This window comes from Hippocampus comes, unplaced genomic scaffold, assembly GCF_001891065.2.
Source record: "Hippocampus comes isolate QL1 unplaced genomic scaffold, H_comes_QL1_v1.1 scaffold92, whole genome shotgun sequence".
NCBI lineage: Eukaryota > Metazoa > Chordata > Actinopteri > Syngnathiformes > Syngnathidae > Hippocampus > Hippocampus comes.
The window spans coordinates 3,290,530-3,310,551 of record NW_017805379.1 but is presented as its reverse complement, the minus strand read 5'-3'; the positions used below and the strand labels follow the sequence as shown (position 1 = coordinate 3,310,551).

The window sequence follows — 20,022 nt, the reverse complement described above, 5'->3', positions numbered from 1 at the left end:
TGGCTTTCTGTGTTGTGCTCACGAACAATCTCTAGCAAAATTGGCGAACAAACACGTTTCACCGCGGTAGGTGGGCGTGGTTTCTTGCGTCACCCTTTCGCGACATTGCAAGCGAGAAACTCCCTGACCGGAGGGAAGGAGACGTGTGATCGGTCAACACGAAAAAAAACGAGCTTGGGGGGGGGATCGGTTTTGTCAAGTAGAACAACCTGCCGCCCCTGTTCCAAAAGCTGGTAAGTTTCTAAAATGTTCACCAATGCACCGTGGAGGCTTGATGCTCAGTGTTTGTTTTTTGTTTTGTGAACGTTTCGTGGCCTTGGAGGGCTCCGGCTAACTCGGCTAAAGCTAACGTCAGGCTTTGAGGCCTTGTAGCAGGCCGCTGTGATTTTAAAGTACGGGCGGGAGTGGCGCAAACCGTCGCATACGAAAATGGAGACTCGGTGCTTTGAGTCAGCGAGCCACTCGCGCGAGGAAAAACGTCCTTTGATACGTTAAAAGCGACTTAGTCACGCTCTTGAAGCGTTGTAAGGTGTATGTTTTGTGTGGTTTTCTTCTTTTCGTTCGGTTAAGCCCGAGCAACGTTGGCCAAGCGGCCTCAAGCGGCGTTGCTAATGCTATTGTGGGTAGCTCTTGCACGCCGTGCTCATTTTCCGTGAAATAACAGTGGTGAGGCCGGTTTTTTTCCCCCTTAGCAAAGACTTTGACAAATCGCGTATATTTTCATGTCTTCAGTTTGCCTTCAAAAGTGGATGAAGTCGTACTAGCCCCTCTGGAGTGCATGGTATTTAAAAAAAAAGTGAATGCTCCATCGTCCAGTGTTGATTTGAATCGGTTTGAAAATAAGAATTTTATTCGTGAATTCCAATGTCTTGAGAAAAAAAAAACAATTAAATAAAATAACAGTGATGACATTCCACCCCCTTATTCAGCTTCTGGAGCAGTGAAGTGTCTTCATGGCAGTTCGTAGAGGACACATTCAGTACTTGGATGTAAGTTGTTTTGCTCACTACAAGATCAAATTATTTGAAATAGCCTTCCCATTAACACACTGATACCAGAGAAAAGTTTGGCTTGCTGGACAACAGCTTGGAGACTCAGAAATGTGGCCACTCGTATCTCAAGGCACCACTCGATTCGCCGCCGTTGCTGCATCGCTATGGACTCTTTATCTTTAGTTGGACACTCGGCAAAGGTCAAGCTAAACCAACTTGTGTATTAATCTCCAATTCCATCAAAAATAGGCATATCGGCGTCACCGGGAAGGAACGTAATGGTCAAGTCGCTGGCCTCCACCTCCGCCTTCCTTCGCACCAGAATGCACAATCGCAAGCCTTCTGCCTTCCTGAATGGGCCTCTGTCCGTCCCGGTGACGGCTTGTCTCGTCAGGCCTGATTGTGTGTCAGCCAACAGCAAATCTATTCACCAAAATCTGCTCAGTGTGCAGATGCGGAGAGAGTTTGCCTTCGACGTTTGTCGTCTCCTCAGATACTGGCCCTCCGATGAGTGTTTCCTGATTTCGAGTACATATTGCTGGCGCAGGGCAGAAACCCATCAACAAGATTGGCGGCGCCACCCTCACTTTTCCACTGGCGGCACTTAGTTGGGCGCACCAACACAAATTTGGTCACACCCTTTCATTTTGTCATTGTTCTTGATATATGTCAGCATTTTGCGAGCAAATGGCACACTGTCAAGCCCTGCCGATAGATTTGAAGTCCGGAGAATGACTTGGCTAGTCCAAAGTCTTCCACTTCTTAGCCCTAATGAACTCCTGTGTTGTTTTGGAAGTGTGTTTGGAGTCACGACATGGGGTTCGGACTTTATGGGGGAGTTGTGCTGTGTTTGTGACCACCAAGTCCTCTTGTGGGCTTCTCGTCACCTCAATACTACTTCAGTTCGGGGTTTCCCCGATACCCCCTTTTTCCTTTCAGAGACGCTACTCATATGGGAGCATTGAGCGTTGGCCGACATAAATCTGACTTCATCTCAGATCTTAGGTGACTTTTATGACTTTTGTCGTCAGTATGGAATGTTAGAAAAGAGCTTCTTCGCTCTCAACGGAGTAACTTGGCTGACCTCACCCCACATTTTGGTTGAGGGGCTGGGGGGGGCTCCTGAGCCCACGTGTTGGTATCCTTGACACATTGATGTCGCTTTTTGATGCTGCCCGAGGAATGGAAGGTCATGGGCATTCTGTGTTGGTTTCCGGGCTTGCCGCTTGCATGCGGCGATTTCGACAGATTCTCGGAACCTTTTAGCGACATTCTGGACTGTCGATGAAGAAACCCCGACATTCTCCCCCCCCCCTCTGTGCACCCGCTTTCCAGCAGCAGGAGGCATACGATATGTCCAACGGTTACGACATGCCGGGCGAGGACGCAAAGAACGCCAAGACCAACCTGATCGTCAACTACCTGCCGCAGGGCATGTCGCAAGATGACCTGCGCAACCTCTTTGGCAGCGTCGGCGAGGTGGAGTCGGCCAAGCTGATTCGAGATAAAGTCGGAGGTACGCCGGGGTGCGCTCGGGGGGCGGGGGGGGTAACCTAAACAACCGGTGAGCTACCAGAGCACAAAATTTGTGAATGGCAAGAAGTTAAGCTGGGAAACATAAATCTTCACTTTTGCTCATCCATTTTAGGGACTGGCTGATTTTATTTATTTGTTTGTTTATTTATTTATTGGGCGGGGGCGGGGGGGGGTCCTAGAGCCCGAAGTTGGATTTATTCTAACGGCCCTTGATGATCTGTGAACATTTTATTTGTTTGTTCGTTTGTTTGTTTGTTTAGACTAGCCACTAACTTTACACGTTTTTTTGTTTGTTTCATTTTATTGTTTTCCTTTTTTTTTTTTTTTTTTTTCTAGGCCACAGTTTAGGGTACGGATTTGTTAACTATGTTAACCCTAGTGATGCAGAAAGAGCTATCGAATCACTGAATGGACTAAGGCTACATTCCAAAACTATCAAGGTAACGTGCACATATCAGGTGTTCTACCATTTGTCAAACGATGCCGCCGATGTCTTGTCATGTAACACACCCGTGCTGTCCGCTGGCTAGCGAGTAGATGCAGGCAGTGGCGCCGTTGACAACGGCTCGCCGGTTACCGCGAGTTTGATTCGCCGTCACAGAAATTTGTTTGCACTAAAACACTGCGCAGCAAACAGCGGCACTAATGATTCGTTTGATTTCTTTGGACAAATATATTTTAAAGCAGAACTGCACTTTTTTTTTACGGCACTAATGATTCGTTTGATTTCTTTGGACAAAAGCGGGGCTGGCAACATATATATTTTAAAGCAGAACTGCACTTTTTTTCCCACAACTATAACCCATTCTAAGGCTGTCAGAATGTTCATTTGACCTGCTTTCCCTCCAAAAAATGGGGCGGCGTTGCTCTTTTGAGTGGTCGCCTCCTAACCCCAGAGGTTGAAGGTCCGCCCCCCCGGTCATTGCAACCATGTCCTCGAGCATAACCCATTCTAAGGCTGTCAGAATGTTCATTTGATCTGCTTTCCCTCCAAAAAATGGGGCGGCATTGCTCTTTGAGTGGTCACCTCCTAACCCCAGAGGTTGAAGGTCCGCCCCCGGTCATTGCAACCATGTCCTCGAGTAAAATACCGAAGTCTCATTTGCTCCTGATGCGCCGTCATCTGGAGGTAACAGTGCGGAGCGCTTTTAGTGCCAAAGGTTGAAAACTGCGATACGAGTGACAGCCCATTTACATTTTATTCACGCAATTTCTTCCCAATCCGAAATCTGCTCCGTTTCACAGGAAGATGAAGGCGTTGCAACTAGGCGAGCGGCTTCCGCTTGTAGGTGCAATGTGTGGCAAAAAATGCCAATCAAGACATCATTTTGACTGATCCCTGCGTGCATTTGCTTACGCCGCCGTGCTGGCAGGGTCGTTGCCACTTTGGTTAGGCCGAGGATCTACAATGGAGAGCAGTGACGGAATTCACATCTCACTTTTAGGAACAAGGACATGAAGAGATGCATGGCGGTATGAAAGCCGTGAACAAAAATGATTTCAAATGATAGCCCCAAAATGCTCTTCTGGGATCCGTGACGTCAACAATGATCAGACTATAAAAGCATTCTCATTCAGAGTGAACACTTCATACACTTGAAAACTAGAGTGCAAATCTGTGCATGTGGCGCATGCATCTAGTGGCCATTGCATGGTTGGGCGGGCGGGCAGGCAGAAGTGCAGAACGTCATTCCCGCAAGAGATTTTTTTTTTTCCATAAATAAGGCTGCTCACAAAAGATTGACATGGTTGTTTTAAAGTCACGCTTGATTGTGGGAAAGCACTTGAGATCCATAACGATGTGTCCACGAGCAATATAGAAGTCAAGTATTTGCCATCGCCAAAGCACAAATCGTATTTGATCAAATACCCACGCGTGCGTGCCTGTGAGTGAGTGAGTGAGTGAGTGAGTGAGTGAAAGATTGAGGTTGGCCCCACTTTTTATTGTGTGACGGCTTGCTTTCCCGTCGCAGGTGTCGTACGCGCGGCCCAGCTCGGACACCATCAAGGACGCCAACTTGTACATCACCAGTCTGCCCAAGACCATGATGCAGAAGGACGTGGAGGAGATGTTCTCGCGCTACGGCCGCATCATCAACTCCCGCGTGCTCGTCGACCAGTCTACAGGTAGGACGGTGGCGTTGAAACCTCTTCCTCGCTCGCTCGCTCACTCGCTCGCTCGTTTGTCCTGCACAGGCATGTCGCGAGGCAAGGCCTTCATCCGCTTCGACAAGCGCTCCGAGGCAGAGGAGGCGGCGAAAAACATTAATGGGCAAAAGCCGCCCGGGGCCTCGGAGCCCATCTCGGTGCGCTTCGCCGCCGACCCGAACATGATGAAGAACACGCAGCTCCTCTCGCAGCTCTACCACAACCAGTCCAGACGCTTCGCCGGGCCCATGCACCACCAGGCGCAGCGGTTCAGGTGAGTCCGGATCGACAGTAAATACACTCGATAAAAAGCAGCTTATTCCTTTGAACATTCTCCTCCCATACCTTTTTGATAATACTTCAGCGACTGTTCACCGGGGATGGAGGTTACGCCCCGCCATGAAAATGGGTTGAGGGCCCAAAAATCCTGCTCGTTGCTTATGGATGCTGAAGATGGCGTGGCATAGGCTTTCGCCATGAGCTTTTCGGCGTATAACGGAGGACATGTTTCGCCAAATGAGCCGCGAGAAGCTGAATTTGTTAATTTGGAACCGTTTACATCCAGGAATAAGATGCTTTTCTTGAGAGAAAACAACACCCCCAAAAAATACGCTTCGTCTTCTTTCATCTCACGGGGTGGTTGTTTTGCTCCTTGCTGTCAACTAAATATGACATCACAGACACAAAGGCAAGATGAATCAGACCGCCGTGTTTAGAATAACGGGATCGCATTGAACATAGTGTCAAGAAAATTTCGGTCTTCACGTCCCCTGCGCTTTCAGTATCCATCCAACCAGCTGGCTTCTCTCCTGCTTTTTCGGAATTTGTATGCGGAATAAATAAAACAAGTCAAAGTCCCACTCTAGGTCCGGTAACAAGCACAACGGCAAGCGTGAGCGCGTCAGTCACGCTTTGTGCCCGGCGGCCTTCCTCAGATTCTCCCCGATGGGCGTGGACCACATGGGCAGTGTGGGCAGCGTGGGCGTGCCGGGCAACTCGGCCTCGGGCTGGTGCATCTTCATCTACAACCTCGGCCAGGACGCCGACGAGAGCATTCTGTGGCAGATGTTCGGCCCCTTCGGCGCCGTCACCAACGTCAAAGTGATCCGCGACTTCAACACCAACAAGTGCAAGGGCTTCGGCTTTGTCACCATGACCAACTACGAGGAGGCGGCCATGGCCATCGCCAGCCTGAATGGCTACCGCCTGGGCGACAAGACCCTGCAGGTGTCCTTCAAGACCAGCAAGGGCCACAAGTAGAGGAGAGAGAAAGAAGTGGTGCGTCGGGAAGTGCGGTCCGCTTGTTTTAGCGCGTTCACTCAACACTGCACCTTTCGTCCAAAAAAAAAAAAAAAAAGTCTCCGAACTTACTCACATTGCTCGTTGTTGGTTTTCACTTTTTTTTTTCTGGAGCATGAGACTTTTGTATCGTCGTTACAGTAATTCCAAACCTTCAAAAATCTGCTACTTTGAAATCAAAATTTCAAAGTAGCAGAAATTAAAAACGTAATGAAATTACGGTGAAATTAAAAACGTAATTTTGCCGTGTTCGTTCATATTCTGAGCCATGTTTTGCTCTGCGCTTTTTTTTTTTTTTTTTTTTTTTTTTTTTTTTTCTTCTCACGAAGAAGCAGCCCTGGAGTATTGTCACTTTGAGACATGGAGGCCTTGGATTCGAATCATCCAGTGGACGTAAATGTGAGAGCAAATGCATTTCCAATTTGGTTTTCGCTTCAAGCCCCCCTCCGTGTTGCTCTAAAGATCAAATTTTGACGTGAATCATCAAATTGCCCGCCCTAACAGATTGAAATTTGGGTATCTTTTAATTATTGTCGTTCTGATTTGTATGAGGGTAAAAAGGCGAGATTGAGGAGGGAAAGGTGATGGACCAAATGCAAGGCAACGAATGAGTCAATTCTTCAAACTGGCTTTTTTTTTTCTTCCCCCTCCCACAATGGACAGAGGTACTCAAGAATTTTATCAGACTGACTGGACGCAACATCACTTTATTCCTCCCGCCTCTTTTCATTCGTGTTGTTTAATCAATAACTAAAGATAAAAAAATGTTGCTTTTTGTGATTTTTCTTTTTAGCAGAGGCAGGCTTATTTTGTTTGGTTGCCATTGTTTTAACAATTTTTAACAAGTGCTCATCTCAAGTTTGGAGTGAAACCAATGGCCTTTGTTGATCATTTCACTTTTCTTTTTTTGTTGTTTTTTTTTCCACTTTTCAGCTCAAACCATTAAATTTACTTTTGTTTTGCGAAACCTTTGTTTTTTTCTTTTGTCTTCTTTTTTAATTCTTCCAATTTGGCCCAAATAAAATAAATACGTTGAAACATTCCACTGTGACAAATGCTTTTAAGTGTAGAAAATTGAGGTTTTGGGGGGGCGGGTGGAAGGTAATCAAATTGAGTGTGAGGGAGTTGTGTTATGCTACTTCCTGCTTATTCGAAGACATGGATAAAAATATATATATATATATTTTTTTTTTTGGAGGACATCTCGATATGAAATGATTTCAAGTGGCTGTCAGATGATAGCCGCTAGGATGAGTTCTTTCCGCTGGGGCTAATTGAAATCCTCATGTTCTTTATGGCTCGTAATTAATTAGTGAATCTGAAACACGGTTCAAGCAAGTGTTTTTCGGTGCCTTTTAAAAACGCTCCCTTTAAGGTTTTTTTTTTTTTTTAACATAGGAGCTTGGATCAAAGGGGCTGTAGATTCCCCAACATCACCGGGGTGTTTCCCCACAGTTGCTGCCTTCCCACCAGTCTTGAGGGTCTTTGAAATGTGTGCAATATGTCATTTGTTGCTCGAAGCAGGTCATACCTGTCTCGTGTTGGACTTTTATCTTCATCTTAAATTTAGTTTCATCGTCATTTTCGTTCAGCTGCCTCTGCTTTTGTGTTCCTCAAACAGGTGAGTCGGGCGGAGAGGCGCTGCTTTCAGCCTTAATTTATAAGCCGACGGTATTTATTCATGTGTGCATTTTATTTAATTACTTTTTCCATGGAAGACTTGTGCTAGTCTTAACCCCTGGCGCCCGTTAAATGTCTGAATTTTTGATCACGGTAATAAAAATCATGGTGGCTTTGAAGTGAAGGAACGAGTTGTGTGTTTTCGGGGAGGAGGGCAACCGGAGAGATGGTTGGTGGTTGGTTGGAAGAATGAAACCTCATATAGTCACAATTGGCTAAAAAAAAACAAAAACATTTGGTTCGGTCTACATCTAAAGTGTTTCACATGCAATGATCAAATAAACCAGCTGTTTGGGTTCTCCTGAAAAGTGATGTTTTTGGAGTTTTCAAGATTCTGCCCGACGCCAGAGATGTGTGGGTGTGCATGTATGTTTGTACATCCATACACAAGCAGGCCCTCAATGCGTTTACTCAAATGCTTGCAAGCATCTGTTTTTACTTTTAAAAAGCATTTTACCCTATTTTTAAGCGGCCATCTGACAGTAACAGCTTCATCTAAATTAGCTGTACCCGCAAAACAGACTCCCCCAAAAAAATAATCAGACGGGTGGAGTGAACCAACTTTTAATTGGAAAACAAGCACACACACAAAAAAAAAACATTGACATTGGTATAAAAAAGACATGACAGTGACTCCTCGGATATAATTACTATTTTTTTTTTTTTTTGTTTTATCTATACATGAGGTTGAATTGACAATGTTGGGGTGGCATGGCTCAGTCGTCGAGCGCTCATCTCCCAACCTGAAGGTGTGGGGTTCCGATCCCTGGTCATTGTGACCATGTCGAAGTGTCCTTGAGCAAGATGCTGTGTCATCAAATGAGCATACGGTTTGAAAGCGCTTTGAGTCAAAGCCCATTGACCAATGTGACGTTCATGAGCTGCTGCCATCTCAGCACGACCGATCATGTTAAGGCATCCGGATTGGAGTCTCGATCGTCATCAGGACAAGCCTGCAAGAAGTCTTAAGCGACACTCGCCGTTCATCGAATCGGTGCCCACAGACGGAATCCGTTACGAGTCCTACAGCGCGATGTACATCAAGTCGTGAAGGTTTTTTTTGTTTTGTCTTGGCACTGGCAAAGGAACTGAAAAGCTGCATCCTGAGTTTAACACGGTCTCTCGGTGAGCTGAGTGCTTAGTCCGTGGAAGGCTGGCTCAAACTTGGCATAAGTTGTAGCAGGCCACGGGTTTCTCCAAGATGTTGTCACCATCCACCTCAAACATAAAATCACAGCGGTGCGCGATCAGGGGTGCGTCGGACAGCGTCACGCTCTGGTTGCCTACGGAGATCACCGTGTCTCTCTGTTGGGGGGGGAAGCAAATAAACATTTGTTGGTCTTTGTGAGATGACTAAAATATGTTCAGACTCAACACTGTCTTAATCCTTTAATTCTTATCCACAACCGAATCCTTTTGGACATCACTGTGTCTCCTTACCCGTTTTGATGATCCTCCATTATTGACGATGGTGGGGACGTTGACATCTGTGGCGACCCCCGGTGTGGCGGCGGCTTTCTCAAAGTCCTTCCTGCATACGTGTGCCATGATACCGGCTGCTAAGGCATCACCGAGGACGTTTATCATCGTCCTGAAGCGATCGCTGTGAAAAATGAAAACGGGAGACATTTGACCTCAGTCGAATTTTAAAAATCTTTTGCCATTAAAGTGCCTTGCGGCGGGACTCACAGAACCCAGTCGATGGCCACGATCAGAGATATGTCCGCAGGCGGTAAGCCCACAGAGGTCAGGACGATCACCATGGTAACCAGACCAGCTTGAGGTATTCCAGCCGCACCGATGCTCGCTGCTGTCGCCGTGATGCTAAGGCGGAAGAAGTCGAATACAGACACTCCACTTCTTACAAAACTTTCCGACGTCGGAAATATATTTTCCATAGCGGTGATCCTGACTAAGTTTGCGGGTTATACCGGCAAACGGTCGGCCGGCTACAGCCTAGACGGGTTGCCAGCCAATTGCCGGGCAGATACAGTGGTATCGCTACTTACGAACGTCTCTTCATATGAAATTTTCTAGTTACGAAACACCTCAACAGGAAAATATTGCCTCTTGTTACAAAAGAAATTTCAAGATACAAAAGGTAAAAATACAGTATGGGCTGCTACTTGCAGTTCCGAGTTTCCTGAACGCAACATACTTAGAGCTGCTCTGCCATTGGCTACTACCGATCATCTTCCTGGCATCCCATTGGCTAAGAGGGACCTCTACCACATGTCTCTCTGTGTGTAGATAGAAATAGATAGAAATGTGTCTATGCAGCATCTTTGTCATTCGCTCCTCCGGCCATGAGCTGTTCCAATAACTTACGTAAATTCGAATCACCCAGAAAAAGTGTTCACCGGTCGGGCAATCGTGGTGATGCTTGTGCAATAATCTAATTGTCACATGTATTTGTTACATATTTTGATCCATTTTTATGCTTTAGAAAACATTTCTCTCTGAATTTTGGGGGCCGCTTGGAACGGATTAGGGCATTTACATGGAAAACGCGTCTCTACTTACAACATTTTCTAGTTAAGAAATTTCTTCTGGAACCAATTAATTTCATAAGTAGAGGTACCACTGTATAGACAGGCCGCCATTCACGCTTGAGCACCGTTTATTCTTACTCTTCCAACAGTATAGCAGATTGAATATCCGAAAGATACCTTATGGTGACCAGCTGACCGAAGTCCAAGTCGTATTCGTTGACTTGAGCGATGAAAATGGCAGCCACCGCCTCATATAGGGCCGTTCCGTCCATGTTGATGGTGGCTCCCACGGGCAACACGAAGCGAGCAATTTGACGGTCCACGCCACAGTTCTCCAGCAGACACTTCATGGTGATTGGCAAAGTGGCCGAGCTGAAAGAGGACAAAACCCACCTTGGGGGTCAGCGCGGGCATCATCCGTCGCAAGTCACGCTTGGACTGCGCTCACCTTGAAGACGTGGCCAAGGCGATGACCAGAGCCTGCAGGAGGCCCCTGATGAAGGGAAATGGGTTTTTGCGCGTGAAGAAGAAGTAGAAGAGGGGCAGCAAGATGAGGCCGTGCACGAACAGGCCGGACAGGACCGTGATGAAGTACATGCCCAGTTTTTCTCCCAGGTGGGCCGGATCGTGCATGTCCAGGATCTTCCCTGCCACCAGGAACACGATGCCAAAGGGGAAATACCTGCAGGACGGAATCAATTTAGCGAATAGAAATCATTTTGATGATCCTACCTGACCTAAAACAGAAAAAAAAAGTTGAGTCTGATTTCATACAGGACAGTGAGAAAAATGTATGATATCTCGCCTTTGTAAACATCCAAGCAACTAACAGGAGATTGCTTCCTTCCTACCACCCGTCAACTAGGGCACTTCAGGTACTGCTGAACTGCTGCGTGCTATTTATTTTTAGATCTAATCTGCCTGTGCTCTGTGTTTATTTTTCAAGCGAGCATGTGCGTGTGCGAGTGTGTTCCTCACCACATGGCCGCGTTAATGATCTTCATGACGCACTCGTTGATGCACTGGCACACATTGACCAGCGGCGCGCCACGTTCGCCCATCTTTCCCAGGAGCAGCCCTGAGAGCATGCGGGGGAGAAGAATTTTCACTTGCAGGACCCCAATCCTTGTCCCCAATATGGAAAACCTTGAACCTTGAATCTCCAAATACACATTTATCCGCAAACTCCAAATCAGCTCATCTTACCCATGGTGGCCGAGAAGATGACGATCCCCAGTACGTTCATGCCCTTGCTGGTACTGGGCACGATCTTGTAGTTGATGTCCGGCGCTGGGGTGATGTCCAGAAAGACTGGGTGGCCCAGGCGGGGATTGTGATAGTCGGGCATGACGTAGACGTAGTTGGCTTGTGATTCCTTCGCGTTGGAACTCTGCACGATGGGCACTAGGTCTGTTCGGTACTGGGGGGAGGGACCACAATACAAGAGTTAATGTGAAAATATTTCACACTCGCTGTGATATTTTTTTAATGGATCTGCTTACCTGTTGGAAGGTTGCTTCAATTAGATTGGAAGGGATCATGTTCCTGTAAAAGACGAAAAACGGTGCATTTTCATGTCTGCGCTCAAATATGATATGAATGTATCCCATCCAGTGATTTTCGATAACGCTCGTCTTCAGTCGAGTTGCAAAGGGGCGGGGTGGGGGGGTGTACACCCCATGACTGGTCACCAGCCAATCACAGGGTCGCAGGTGAACAGCAGCCGCATACAGACAACCACGTTCACTTTGAACGTAACTCATCCATCCATTTTCAAGTTGCTCTCTTGAAAGTCGCCGGTGAGCTGGAAGCAATCTTTGGACCGGTACGTGGGGTTTCTCACGTTTGAAAAGTGTTTCGCGGTGTTTAAAAAAACGTGAACTTTTCAAGCAAGCAAATTAGCACATTAGCGGCGATTTACGCTAGCCTGTTTGTCACCTGTTGACTTGTGACGTCATATATTCCGATTTGACGAATACATGCGGCACTACATGAATCGGTTTCAATTCCGATTGAGGCGTTTATATGGAGTATTTTTCGTGGCTACACGTAAACCCCCCCCCCTTGTGTGGGGTGTTTGCCAAATGCGCCAACAGTCTCAGGCACGCAAATTAGCATTAGCGGCGATTTACGCTAGCCGGCTTGTCACCTGTTGACTTGTGACGTCATATATTCCGATTTTACGAATACATGTGGCATTACATGAATCGGTTTCAATTCCAATTGAGGGGTTTATATGGAGCATTTTCCCACGTAAACCCCCCTTGTGTGGGGTGTTTGCCAAATGCGCAAACAGTCTCGGGGTTTTATCCAACGTATACGTCACCGAAAGCGAGGCCGGGGCTGCGAGCACATGGCAAGTGCGCCTCTGTTGTCAAAGGTTTGCTCTGCCAGCGCCAGGCAGACGAACACGGCGCTCTTAAATAATCAGATTTAGCACTAATGTATTCGTGGAGCTCTTACATGAATGGCGCTGCGCTTAAGCACACTCAGGGCTAACGTAGAGGGAGAGTGAGTGCACGATTAACAGATTACCATTAAGTGGCTTCCTATTCTTAGGCGACCGGTGACACTGCAACTCTATTACCCACCGTGATTTCAAAGCCAAAGGTTCAGTGTTCAAATCTTGGGTCGGGCGAAGTCAAAGGTCCCCACTGCCCCTCTAATGACGTGTAATGACGTGCGCTAGATAATACCAAACAACAACACTCACAGGAGCCACTCCAACTGCACGTCCTGAGCTCACGCAATCAAACACACAAATACTACAGTACGTTCAATGTTGACTTCCCTGGTCAGATGCGCAGCGTTTACCTGATGAGGTCCAGCAGAGCATCAGCCGAAGTCATCACAGGCCCCGAGCTGGCGTGGTGGCTGTCCTTCTCTGTGCCCACCCCCGGGTGGATGATGAGGACGAGCACAATGCCTACGATGACGGCGATGAAAGTGGTCCATAGGTAGTAAGTGATGGTCAGGACACCCAGCCGGCCGCTGGCCTTCGTGTCCATGGCTGACAGACCGGACATGAGACTGAAATGCAAAATTAGGAGGTGTGGAGTTAATAGTCTGGTCACAAGTGAGATGTTTTGGTCATGACAAAAAGGAATGTCCAAACTTAGGGTGAGGGCCGGATAGAGGCCGCCACTATGTCGCATAGGATGAGGAAAAATGTTTCACCTGTTGACTTGTGACGTCATATATTCCGATTTGACGAATACATGCGGCACTACATGAATCGGTTTCAATTCCGATTGAGGCGTTTATATGGAGTATTTTTCGTGGCTACACGTAAACCCCCCCCCCTTGTGTGGGGTGTTTGCCAAATGCGCCAACAGTCTCAGGCACGCAAATTAGCATTAGCGGCGATTTACGCTAGCCGGCTTGTCACCTGTTGACTTGTGACGTCATATATTCCGATTTTACGAATACATGTGGCATTACATGAATCGGTTTCAATTCCAATTGAGGGGTTTATATGGAGCATTTTCCCACGTAAACCCCCCTTGTGTGGGGTGTTTGCCAAATGCGCAAACAGTCTCGGGGTTTTATCCAACGTATACGTCACCGAAAGCGAGGCCGGGGCTGCGAGCACATGGCAAGTGCGCCTCTGTTGTCAAAGGTTTGCTCTGCCAGCGCCAGGCAGACGAACACGGCGCTCTTAAATAATCAGATTTAGCACTAATGTATTCGTGGAGCTCTTACATGAATGGCGCTGCGCTTAAGCACACTCAGGGCTAACGTAGAGGGAGAGTGAGTGCACGATTAACAGATTACCATTAAGTGGCTTCCTATTCTTAGGCGACCGGTGACACTGCAACTCTATTACCCACCGTGATTTCAAAGCCAAAGGTTCAGTGTTCAAATCTTGGGTCGGGCGAAGTCAAAGGTCCCCACTGCCCCTCTAATGACACCGTTTATTCTTACTCTTCCAACAGTATAGCAGATTGAATATCCGAAAGATACCTTATGGTGACCAGCTGACCGAAGTCCAAGTCGTATTCGTTGACTTGAGCGATGAAAATGGCAGCCACCGCCTCATATAGGGCCGTTCCGTCCATGTTGATGGTGGCTCCCACGGGCAACACGAAGCGAGCAATTTGACGGTCCACGCCACAGTTCTCCAGCAGACACTTCATGGTGATTGGCAAAGTGGCCGAGCTGAAAGAGGACAAAACCCACCTTGGGGGTCAGCGCGGGCATCATCCGTCGCAAGTCACGCTTGGACTGCGCTCACCTTGAAGACGTGGCCAAGGCGATGACCAGAGCCTGCAGGAGGCCCCTGATGAAGGGAAATGGGTTTTTGCGCGTGAAGAAGAAGTAGAAGAGGGGCAGCAAGATGAGGCCGTGCACGAACAGGCCGGACAGGACCGTGATGAAGTACATGCCCAGTTTTTCTCCCAGGTGGGCCGGATCGTGCATGTCCAGGATCTTCCCTGCCACCAGGAACACGATGCCAAAGGGGAAATACCTGCAGGACGGAATCAATTTAGCGAATAGAAATCATTTTGATGATCCTACCTGACCTAAAACAGAAAAAAAAAGTTGAGTCTGATTTCATACAGGACAGTGAGAAAAATGTATGATATCTCGCCTTTGTAAACATCCAAGCAACTAACAGGAGATTGCTTCCTTCCTACCACCCGTCAACTAGGGCACTTCAGGTACTGCTGAACTGCTGCGTGCTATTTATTTTTAGATCTAATCTGCCTGTGCTCTGTGTTTATTTTTCAAGCGAGCATGTGCGTGTGCGAGTGTGTTCCTCACCACATGGCCGCGTTAATGATCTTCATGACGCACTCGTTGATGCACTGGCACACATTGACCAGCGGCGCGCCACGTTCGCCCATCTTTCCCAGGAGCAGCCCTGAGAGCATGCGGGGGAGAAGAATTTTCACTTGCAGGACCCCAATCCTTGTCCCCAATATGGAAAACCTTGAACCTTGAATCTCCAAATACACATTTATCCGCAAACTCCAAATCAGCTCATCTTACCCATGGTGGCCGAGAAGATGACGATCCCCAGTACGTTCATGCCCTTGCTGGTACTGGGCACGATCTTGTAGTTGATGTCCGGCGCTGGGGTGATGTCCAGAAAGACTGGGTGGCCCAGGCGGGGATTGTGATAGTCGGGCATGACGTAGACGTAGTTGGCTTGTGATTCCTTCGCGTTGGAACTCTGCACGATGGGCACTAGGTCTGTTCGGTACTGGGGGGAGGGACCACAATACAAGAGTTAATGTGAAAATATTTCACACTCGCTGTGATATTTTTTTAATGGATCTGCTTACCTGTTGGAAGGTTGCTTCAATTAGATTGGAAGGGATCATGTTCCTGTAAAAGACGAAAAACGGTGCATTTTCATGTCTGCGCTCAAATATGATATGAATGTATCCCATCCAGTGATTTTCGATAACGCTCGTCTTCAGTCGAGTTGCAAAGGGGCGGGGTGGGGGGGTGTACACCCCATGACTGGTCACCAGCCAATCACAGGGTCGCAGGTGAACAGCAGCCGCATACAGACAACCACGTTCACTTTGAACGTAACTCATCCATCCATTTTCAAGTTGCTCTCTTGAAAGTCGCCGGTGAGCTGGAAGCAATCTTTGGACCGGTACGTGGGGTTTCTCACGTTTGAAAAGTGTTTCGCGGTGTTTAAAAAAACGTGAACTTTTCAAGCAAGCAAATTAGCACATTAGCGGCGATTTACGCTAGCCTGTTTGTCACCTGTTGACTTGTGACGTCATATATTCCGATTTGACGAATACATGCGGCACTACATGAATCGGTTTCAATTCCGATTGAGGCGTTTATATGGAGTATTTTTCGTGGCTACACGTAAACCCCCCCCCCTTGTGTGGGGTGTTTGCCAAATGCGCCAACAGTCTCAGGCACGCAAATTAGCATTAGCGGCGATTTACGCTAGCCGGCTTGTCACCTGTTGACTTGTGACGTCATATATTCCGATTTTACGAATACATGTGGCATTACATGAATCGGTTTCAATTCCAATTGAGGGGTTTATATGGAGCATTTTCCCACGTAAACCCCCCTTGTGTGGGGTGTTTGCCAAATGCGCAAACAGTCTCGGGGTTTTATCCAACGTATACGTCACCGAAAGCGAGGCCGGGGCTGCGAGCACATGGCAAGTGCGCCTCTGTTGTCAAAGGTTTGCTCTGCCAGCGCCAGGCAGACGAACACGGCGCTCTTAAATAATCAGATTTAGCACTAATGTATTCGTGGAGCTCTTACATGAATGGCGCTGCGCTTAAGCACACTCAGGGCTAACGTAGAGGGAGAGTGAGTGCACGATTAACAGATTACCATTAAGTGGCTTCCTATTCTTAGGCGACCGGTGACACTGCAACTCTATTACCCACCGTGATTTCAAAGCCAAAGGTTCAGTGTTCAAATCTTGGGTCGGGCGAAGTCAAAGGTCCCCACTGCCCCTCTAATGACGTGTAATGACGTGCGCTAGATAATACCAAACAACAACACTCACAGGAGCCACTCCAACTGCACGTCCTGAGCTCACGCAATCAAACACACAAATACTACAGTACGTTCAATACTGACTTCCCTGGTCAGATGCGCAGCGTTTACCTGATGAGGTCCAGCAGAGCATCAGCCGAAGTCATCACAGGCCCCGAGCTGGCGTGGTGGCTGTCCTTCTCCGTGCCCACCCCCGGGTGGATGATGAGGACGAGCACGATGCCTACGATGACGGCGATGAAAGTGGTCCATAGGTAGTAAGTGATGGTCAGGACACCCAGCCGGCCGCTGGCCTTCGTGTCCATGGCTGACAGACCGGACATGAGACTGAAATGCAAAATTAGGAGGTGTGGAGTTAATAGTCTGGTCACAAGTGAGATGTTTTGGTCATGACAAAAAGGAATGTCCAAACTTAGGGTGAGGGCCGGATAGAGGCCGCCACTATGTCGCATAGGATGAGGAAAAATGTTAAAAACCAATCCAAAAAATTGTAAGTCAGTTGCTAAGCAGTTAAATTTATAGTGAAAGGAGAAAAAAACATTTGGTATTTGTCTGATATGTTGGAACATACCAAGTCTTCTTTTAGAACAAAAAATCAATCAAAAATTGTGATCAATTGTAAGGGTTGGCTTTTTTTTAAAAAATAAACAGATTTTTTTCAAAGTAATTTAAAACAAATAAATTAAAGATGGTTGCAAAAAATGACCGTGTTTCGGTTCATTGATCTCTAAATTGTCTTCACTGTTTTGGAAAAAAAAAAATACCAATTGGGTTTTCAACTACTAAATTGTGTTGAATGTAGACCAAAACTCGCACACTAGCCTTTTTTTTTACAACACATACATTCGATTCGTTGACAACCAAACAATCTATGCGGTGTGTATCCGTGACTCCACCCAGGGACAAGTGATTTGTACCTGGATGTGATGAGAGGCAGAATTAGCATCTTCAACATCCTCATCAGCAGCTCCCCAGGGAAAGAGAAGTAGATCTTGGCCTGGTGATGGAAGAGGGGGTGGCAAACTTGAAATCCCAAACACACCCTTAGTACCACCGGCAAGAAAACTCGGCAAAACAAAAACTCCACATTGCGTCAGATGACATGATTGCTGTATATTCTTTTTCCAATTGATCGATCAATTGTCAACCGCCCGCCCACTACCCTTTTAAAATGGATCCAGTAAGCCGTCACTCTAGTCCAGGCGGCCATTTGCAACCTGCGGGTCGATGTTTTGCAGGCACCTGCTTGAGATAACTTAGTGAGGCGTTTTTTTGGGGTCGGGGAGGGGGGAATAACTTCTGGTCTACCCTAGCGCAGCCTCACGACAGCTTTCAGCAAAACGTAATTCTGAAGTGGCACCAAGTCCCTATCCTGTCACCCATTCCCAGTCACGTTTTTTCCAAAACCGGCCGTGAAGTGAAAGCTTGGCGACGACAAGAACGGGCAATTTCAAGAAAAACAGTCGACAGAATGATTTTCCGTTTAGCACAGCAGGAGACCTCAACATGAATGCACAGATAAAGCCGCAGTGCTTAAGAAATTAGATGTCATGACTCACCTCGAAATAGCCAGACTCCAGCTGCCCCCATAAATTGAGTTTGAGACCCCTGGACTAGCCCGGCAACTTGTCTTGCGTCCAACTCACAGAAGTACTGAAATAATGCTGATGTATGCGCAAAATGTACTCTGACCATCTTGCAGAAGACAATTTAATTGTCTGTCACCGGCTTGGATATTTGAATGATGATATACTATTTGGAGTAAATAAATCACAATTTCTGGACCAGTTCGGTGCAACTGGCTCATTTCCCATGTTTCTATGATGTCATCAATCCAACCCGTTCAAACCCATCTGTCTTCCATCCATCCATTCGTCTGTCCGTACCTGTGTTGACAGGTTCAGCGACCTCAAGAGGAATCCCAGAGTGCAGCCCGTCACCACGGCAAAGACGGACAGCGTCAGGAGGCCGTTCCTCTTGCAGTACTCCTTGATGTACGCGCTGACCTTCAACGACACGCTTGGCAGCATTTTCTTCCACCGCTCCATCCTGACCAACCGTCCCAGTACCCGGCGCCCTCCCCGCCCGACCCCCTGAGCCGGAGCAGCCGCCCAAGTCGTAGGGCCAGTGAGGTACACCGCGTCCTCCGGGAGATCAGTCGGCCCGCACAATTCCTGTGTCGGTCTGTGAGGTGCTCATCCAGGTCTCGGAGAGCGCGAGTGTTCCCTGACTTTTTCCTGGTAAAGTCTCCCTGTATTGGATTATCCTCCTCCCATGTCAATCGAGACTCCCCTCCCACTTTTGCTTCGCTCACGCTTAAGAGGGCTCAAAACAAGGTGGTGGTGCTGTTTCCATTCATAGCTCATGAGGAGAAAATCACGACCGAGCCTTTTAGAGCCGTTTCATTCACAAAGAAACAACGGGCGAACTGGCTCACCGCACTGAGTTCATACCCGAGCAATTTAACCGCCTGTTTCAAAATGCTTCGACGGAAAATGCTTATTGTAAGAGTTTTAATTTATTCTGTGGCTACGTTTGTCACTCAAATAAGATTCTGCATTAAAATAAATGGAAAAGCCATTCATTTGTTCCAGACAATGCAACAGACTCAAAAAAAAAAAATAAAATGGAACGTGTTCTCCGTGAGAAAAATTGCACTCTGTCGTCTTGTAAAATTTTAGAACGTATAGTCGTAAAAAATAAAAAATAAAATAAAAATTCCATGCTTTAATTCAGCGGACATTGTGCTGCTCCTTCTGGTGTGCGCACCCTGACCACAAGGGGGCAGCGACATACACACATGCTGTGTATTCCATGTAGAGTTGATGGTGTGAATGCGAGGAAGACGAAAATGCAGGAATATTATTCGTTTGTTGGAGAGGAGAAAGAACACACGCACGCCTGTATCGTTATATTGTCTGTCTATATGTGTTGCACCATCACATTACCGTTGTCGAAAGGTTTTATACCTGCCGCAACATCAATGCTAGTTTTATCGGCCACTTCAGCACCATCTCAGCAATTTCCCCGAGAGAAAATGTCCACGTTTTTTGGAAGGAGTCAGTGTTTTCAAAACGAATAAGAAAAAGTAGTTGGGCCTTAAGTATTACAGTAAACTTCCCCTCGGAGTGGCAATAAACTTCTTGAATGGCCATGCCACTCCCCCCACACGCAAACCCAATTATCCCAGCAGTGTGCCTTCTTAAGCCTCCGTACGTCACGGCGCCTCCGCTAACCCCTCGACCGTCCTGAACTTGCTTCGCTTAACAATGTCCGGCGACGTCATATGGTCTTGCCAATGTTTGCTAATTAGTGGTTTGCTCTTCTAGTGTAGTGTCTGCACTTGTGTGCATGAAGCCATCTGCGCAGAGTCGACCGTGATACGG

The 20,022-nt window shown here is 47.3% G+C and overlaps 3 protein-coding genes across 11 annotated transcripts; 1 reads left to right on the top strand and 2 right to left on the bottom strand.

Moving 5' to 3' along the window:
* Positions 1-93: 93 nt before the first annotated feature.
* Positions 94-6,732, top strand: LOC109517332 (ELAV-like protein 1). Of its 9 annotated transcripts, none has more exons than XM_019872448.1 (7): positions 96-233; positions 930-989; positions 2,331-2,508; positions 2,865-2,968; positions 4,502-4,655; positions 4,725-4,950; positions 5,612-6,732. In XM_019872448.1, exons 2-7 carry the CDS (start codon positions 954-956, stop codon positions 5,934-5,936), a joined length of 1,023 nt encoding a protein of 340 aa, XP_019728007.1. In that variant the 5' UTR covers positions 96-233; positions 930-953; the 3' UTR covers positions 5,937-6,732. The 9 variants fall into 9 exon arrangements, with proteins under 9 accessions (XP_019728002.1, XP_019728000.1, XP_019728005.1 ...); XM_019872447.1 differs by having other exon boundaries at positions 2,328-2,508; XM_019872443.1 differs by having other exon boundaries at positions 94-233; positions 4,502-4,950.
* Positions 6,733-8,203: 1,471 nt separating this feature from the next.
* LOC109517243 (excitatory amino acid transporter 5-like) lies at positions 8,204-13,302 on the bottom strand. The gene is made up of 9 exons (XM_019872271.1): positions 12,962-13,302; positions 11,650-11,692; positions 11,354-11,567; positions 11,126-11,225; positions 10,596-10,829; positions 10,325-10,519; positions 9,345-9,479; positions 9,096-9,258; positions 8,204-8,960 (listed from the first exon to the last, which is right to left on the bottom strand). Exons 1-9 carry the CDS (start codon positions 13,300-13,302, stop codon positions 8,814-8,816), a joined length of 1,572 nt encoding a protein of 523 aa, XP_019727830.1. The 3' UTR covers positions 8,204-8,813.
* A 765-nt stretch (positions 13,303-14,067) lies between these two features.
* LOC109517242 (excitatory amino acid transporter 5-like) lies at positions 14,068-18,960 on the bottom strand. Its single transcript, XM_019872270.1, has 8 exons — positions 18,523-18,960; positions 17,554-17,633; positions 16,748-16,963; positions 15,436-15,478; positions 15,140-15,353; positions 14,912-15,011; positions 14,382-14,615; positions 14,068-14,305 (listed from the first exon to the last, which is right to left on the bottom strand). Exons 1-8 carry the CDS (start codon positions 18,682-18,684, stop codon positions 14,068-14,070), a joined length of 1,287 nt encoding a protein of 428 aa, XP_019727829.1. The 5' UTR covers positions 18,685-18,960.
* Positions 18,961-20,022: the final 1,062 nt, after the last annotated feature.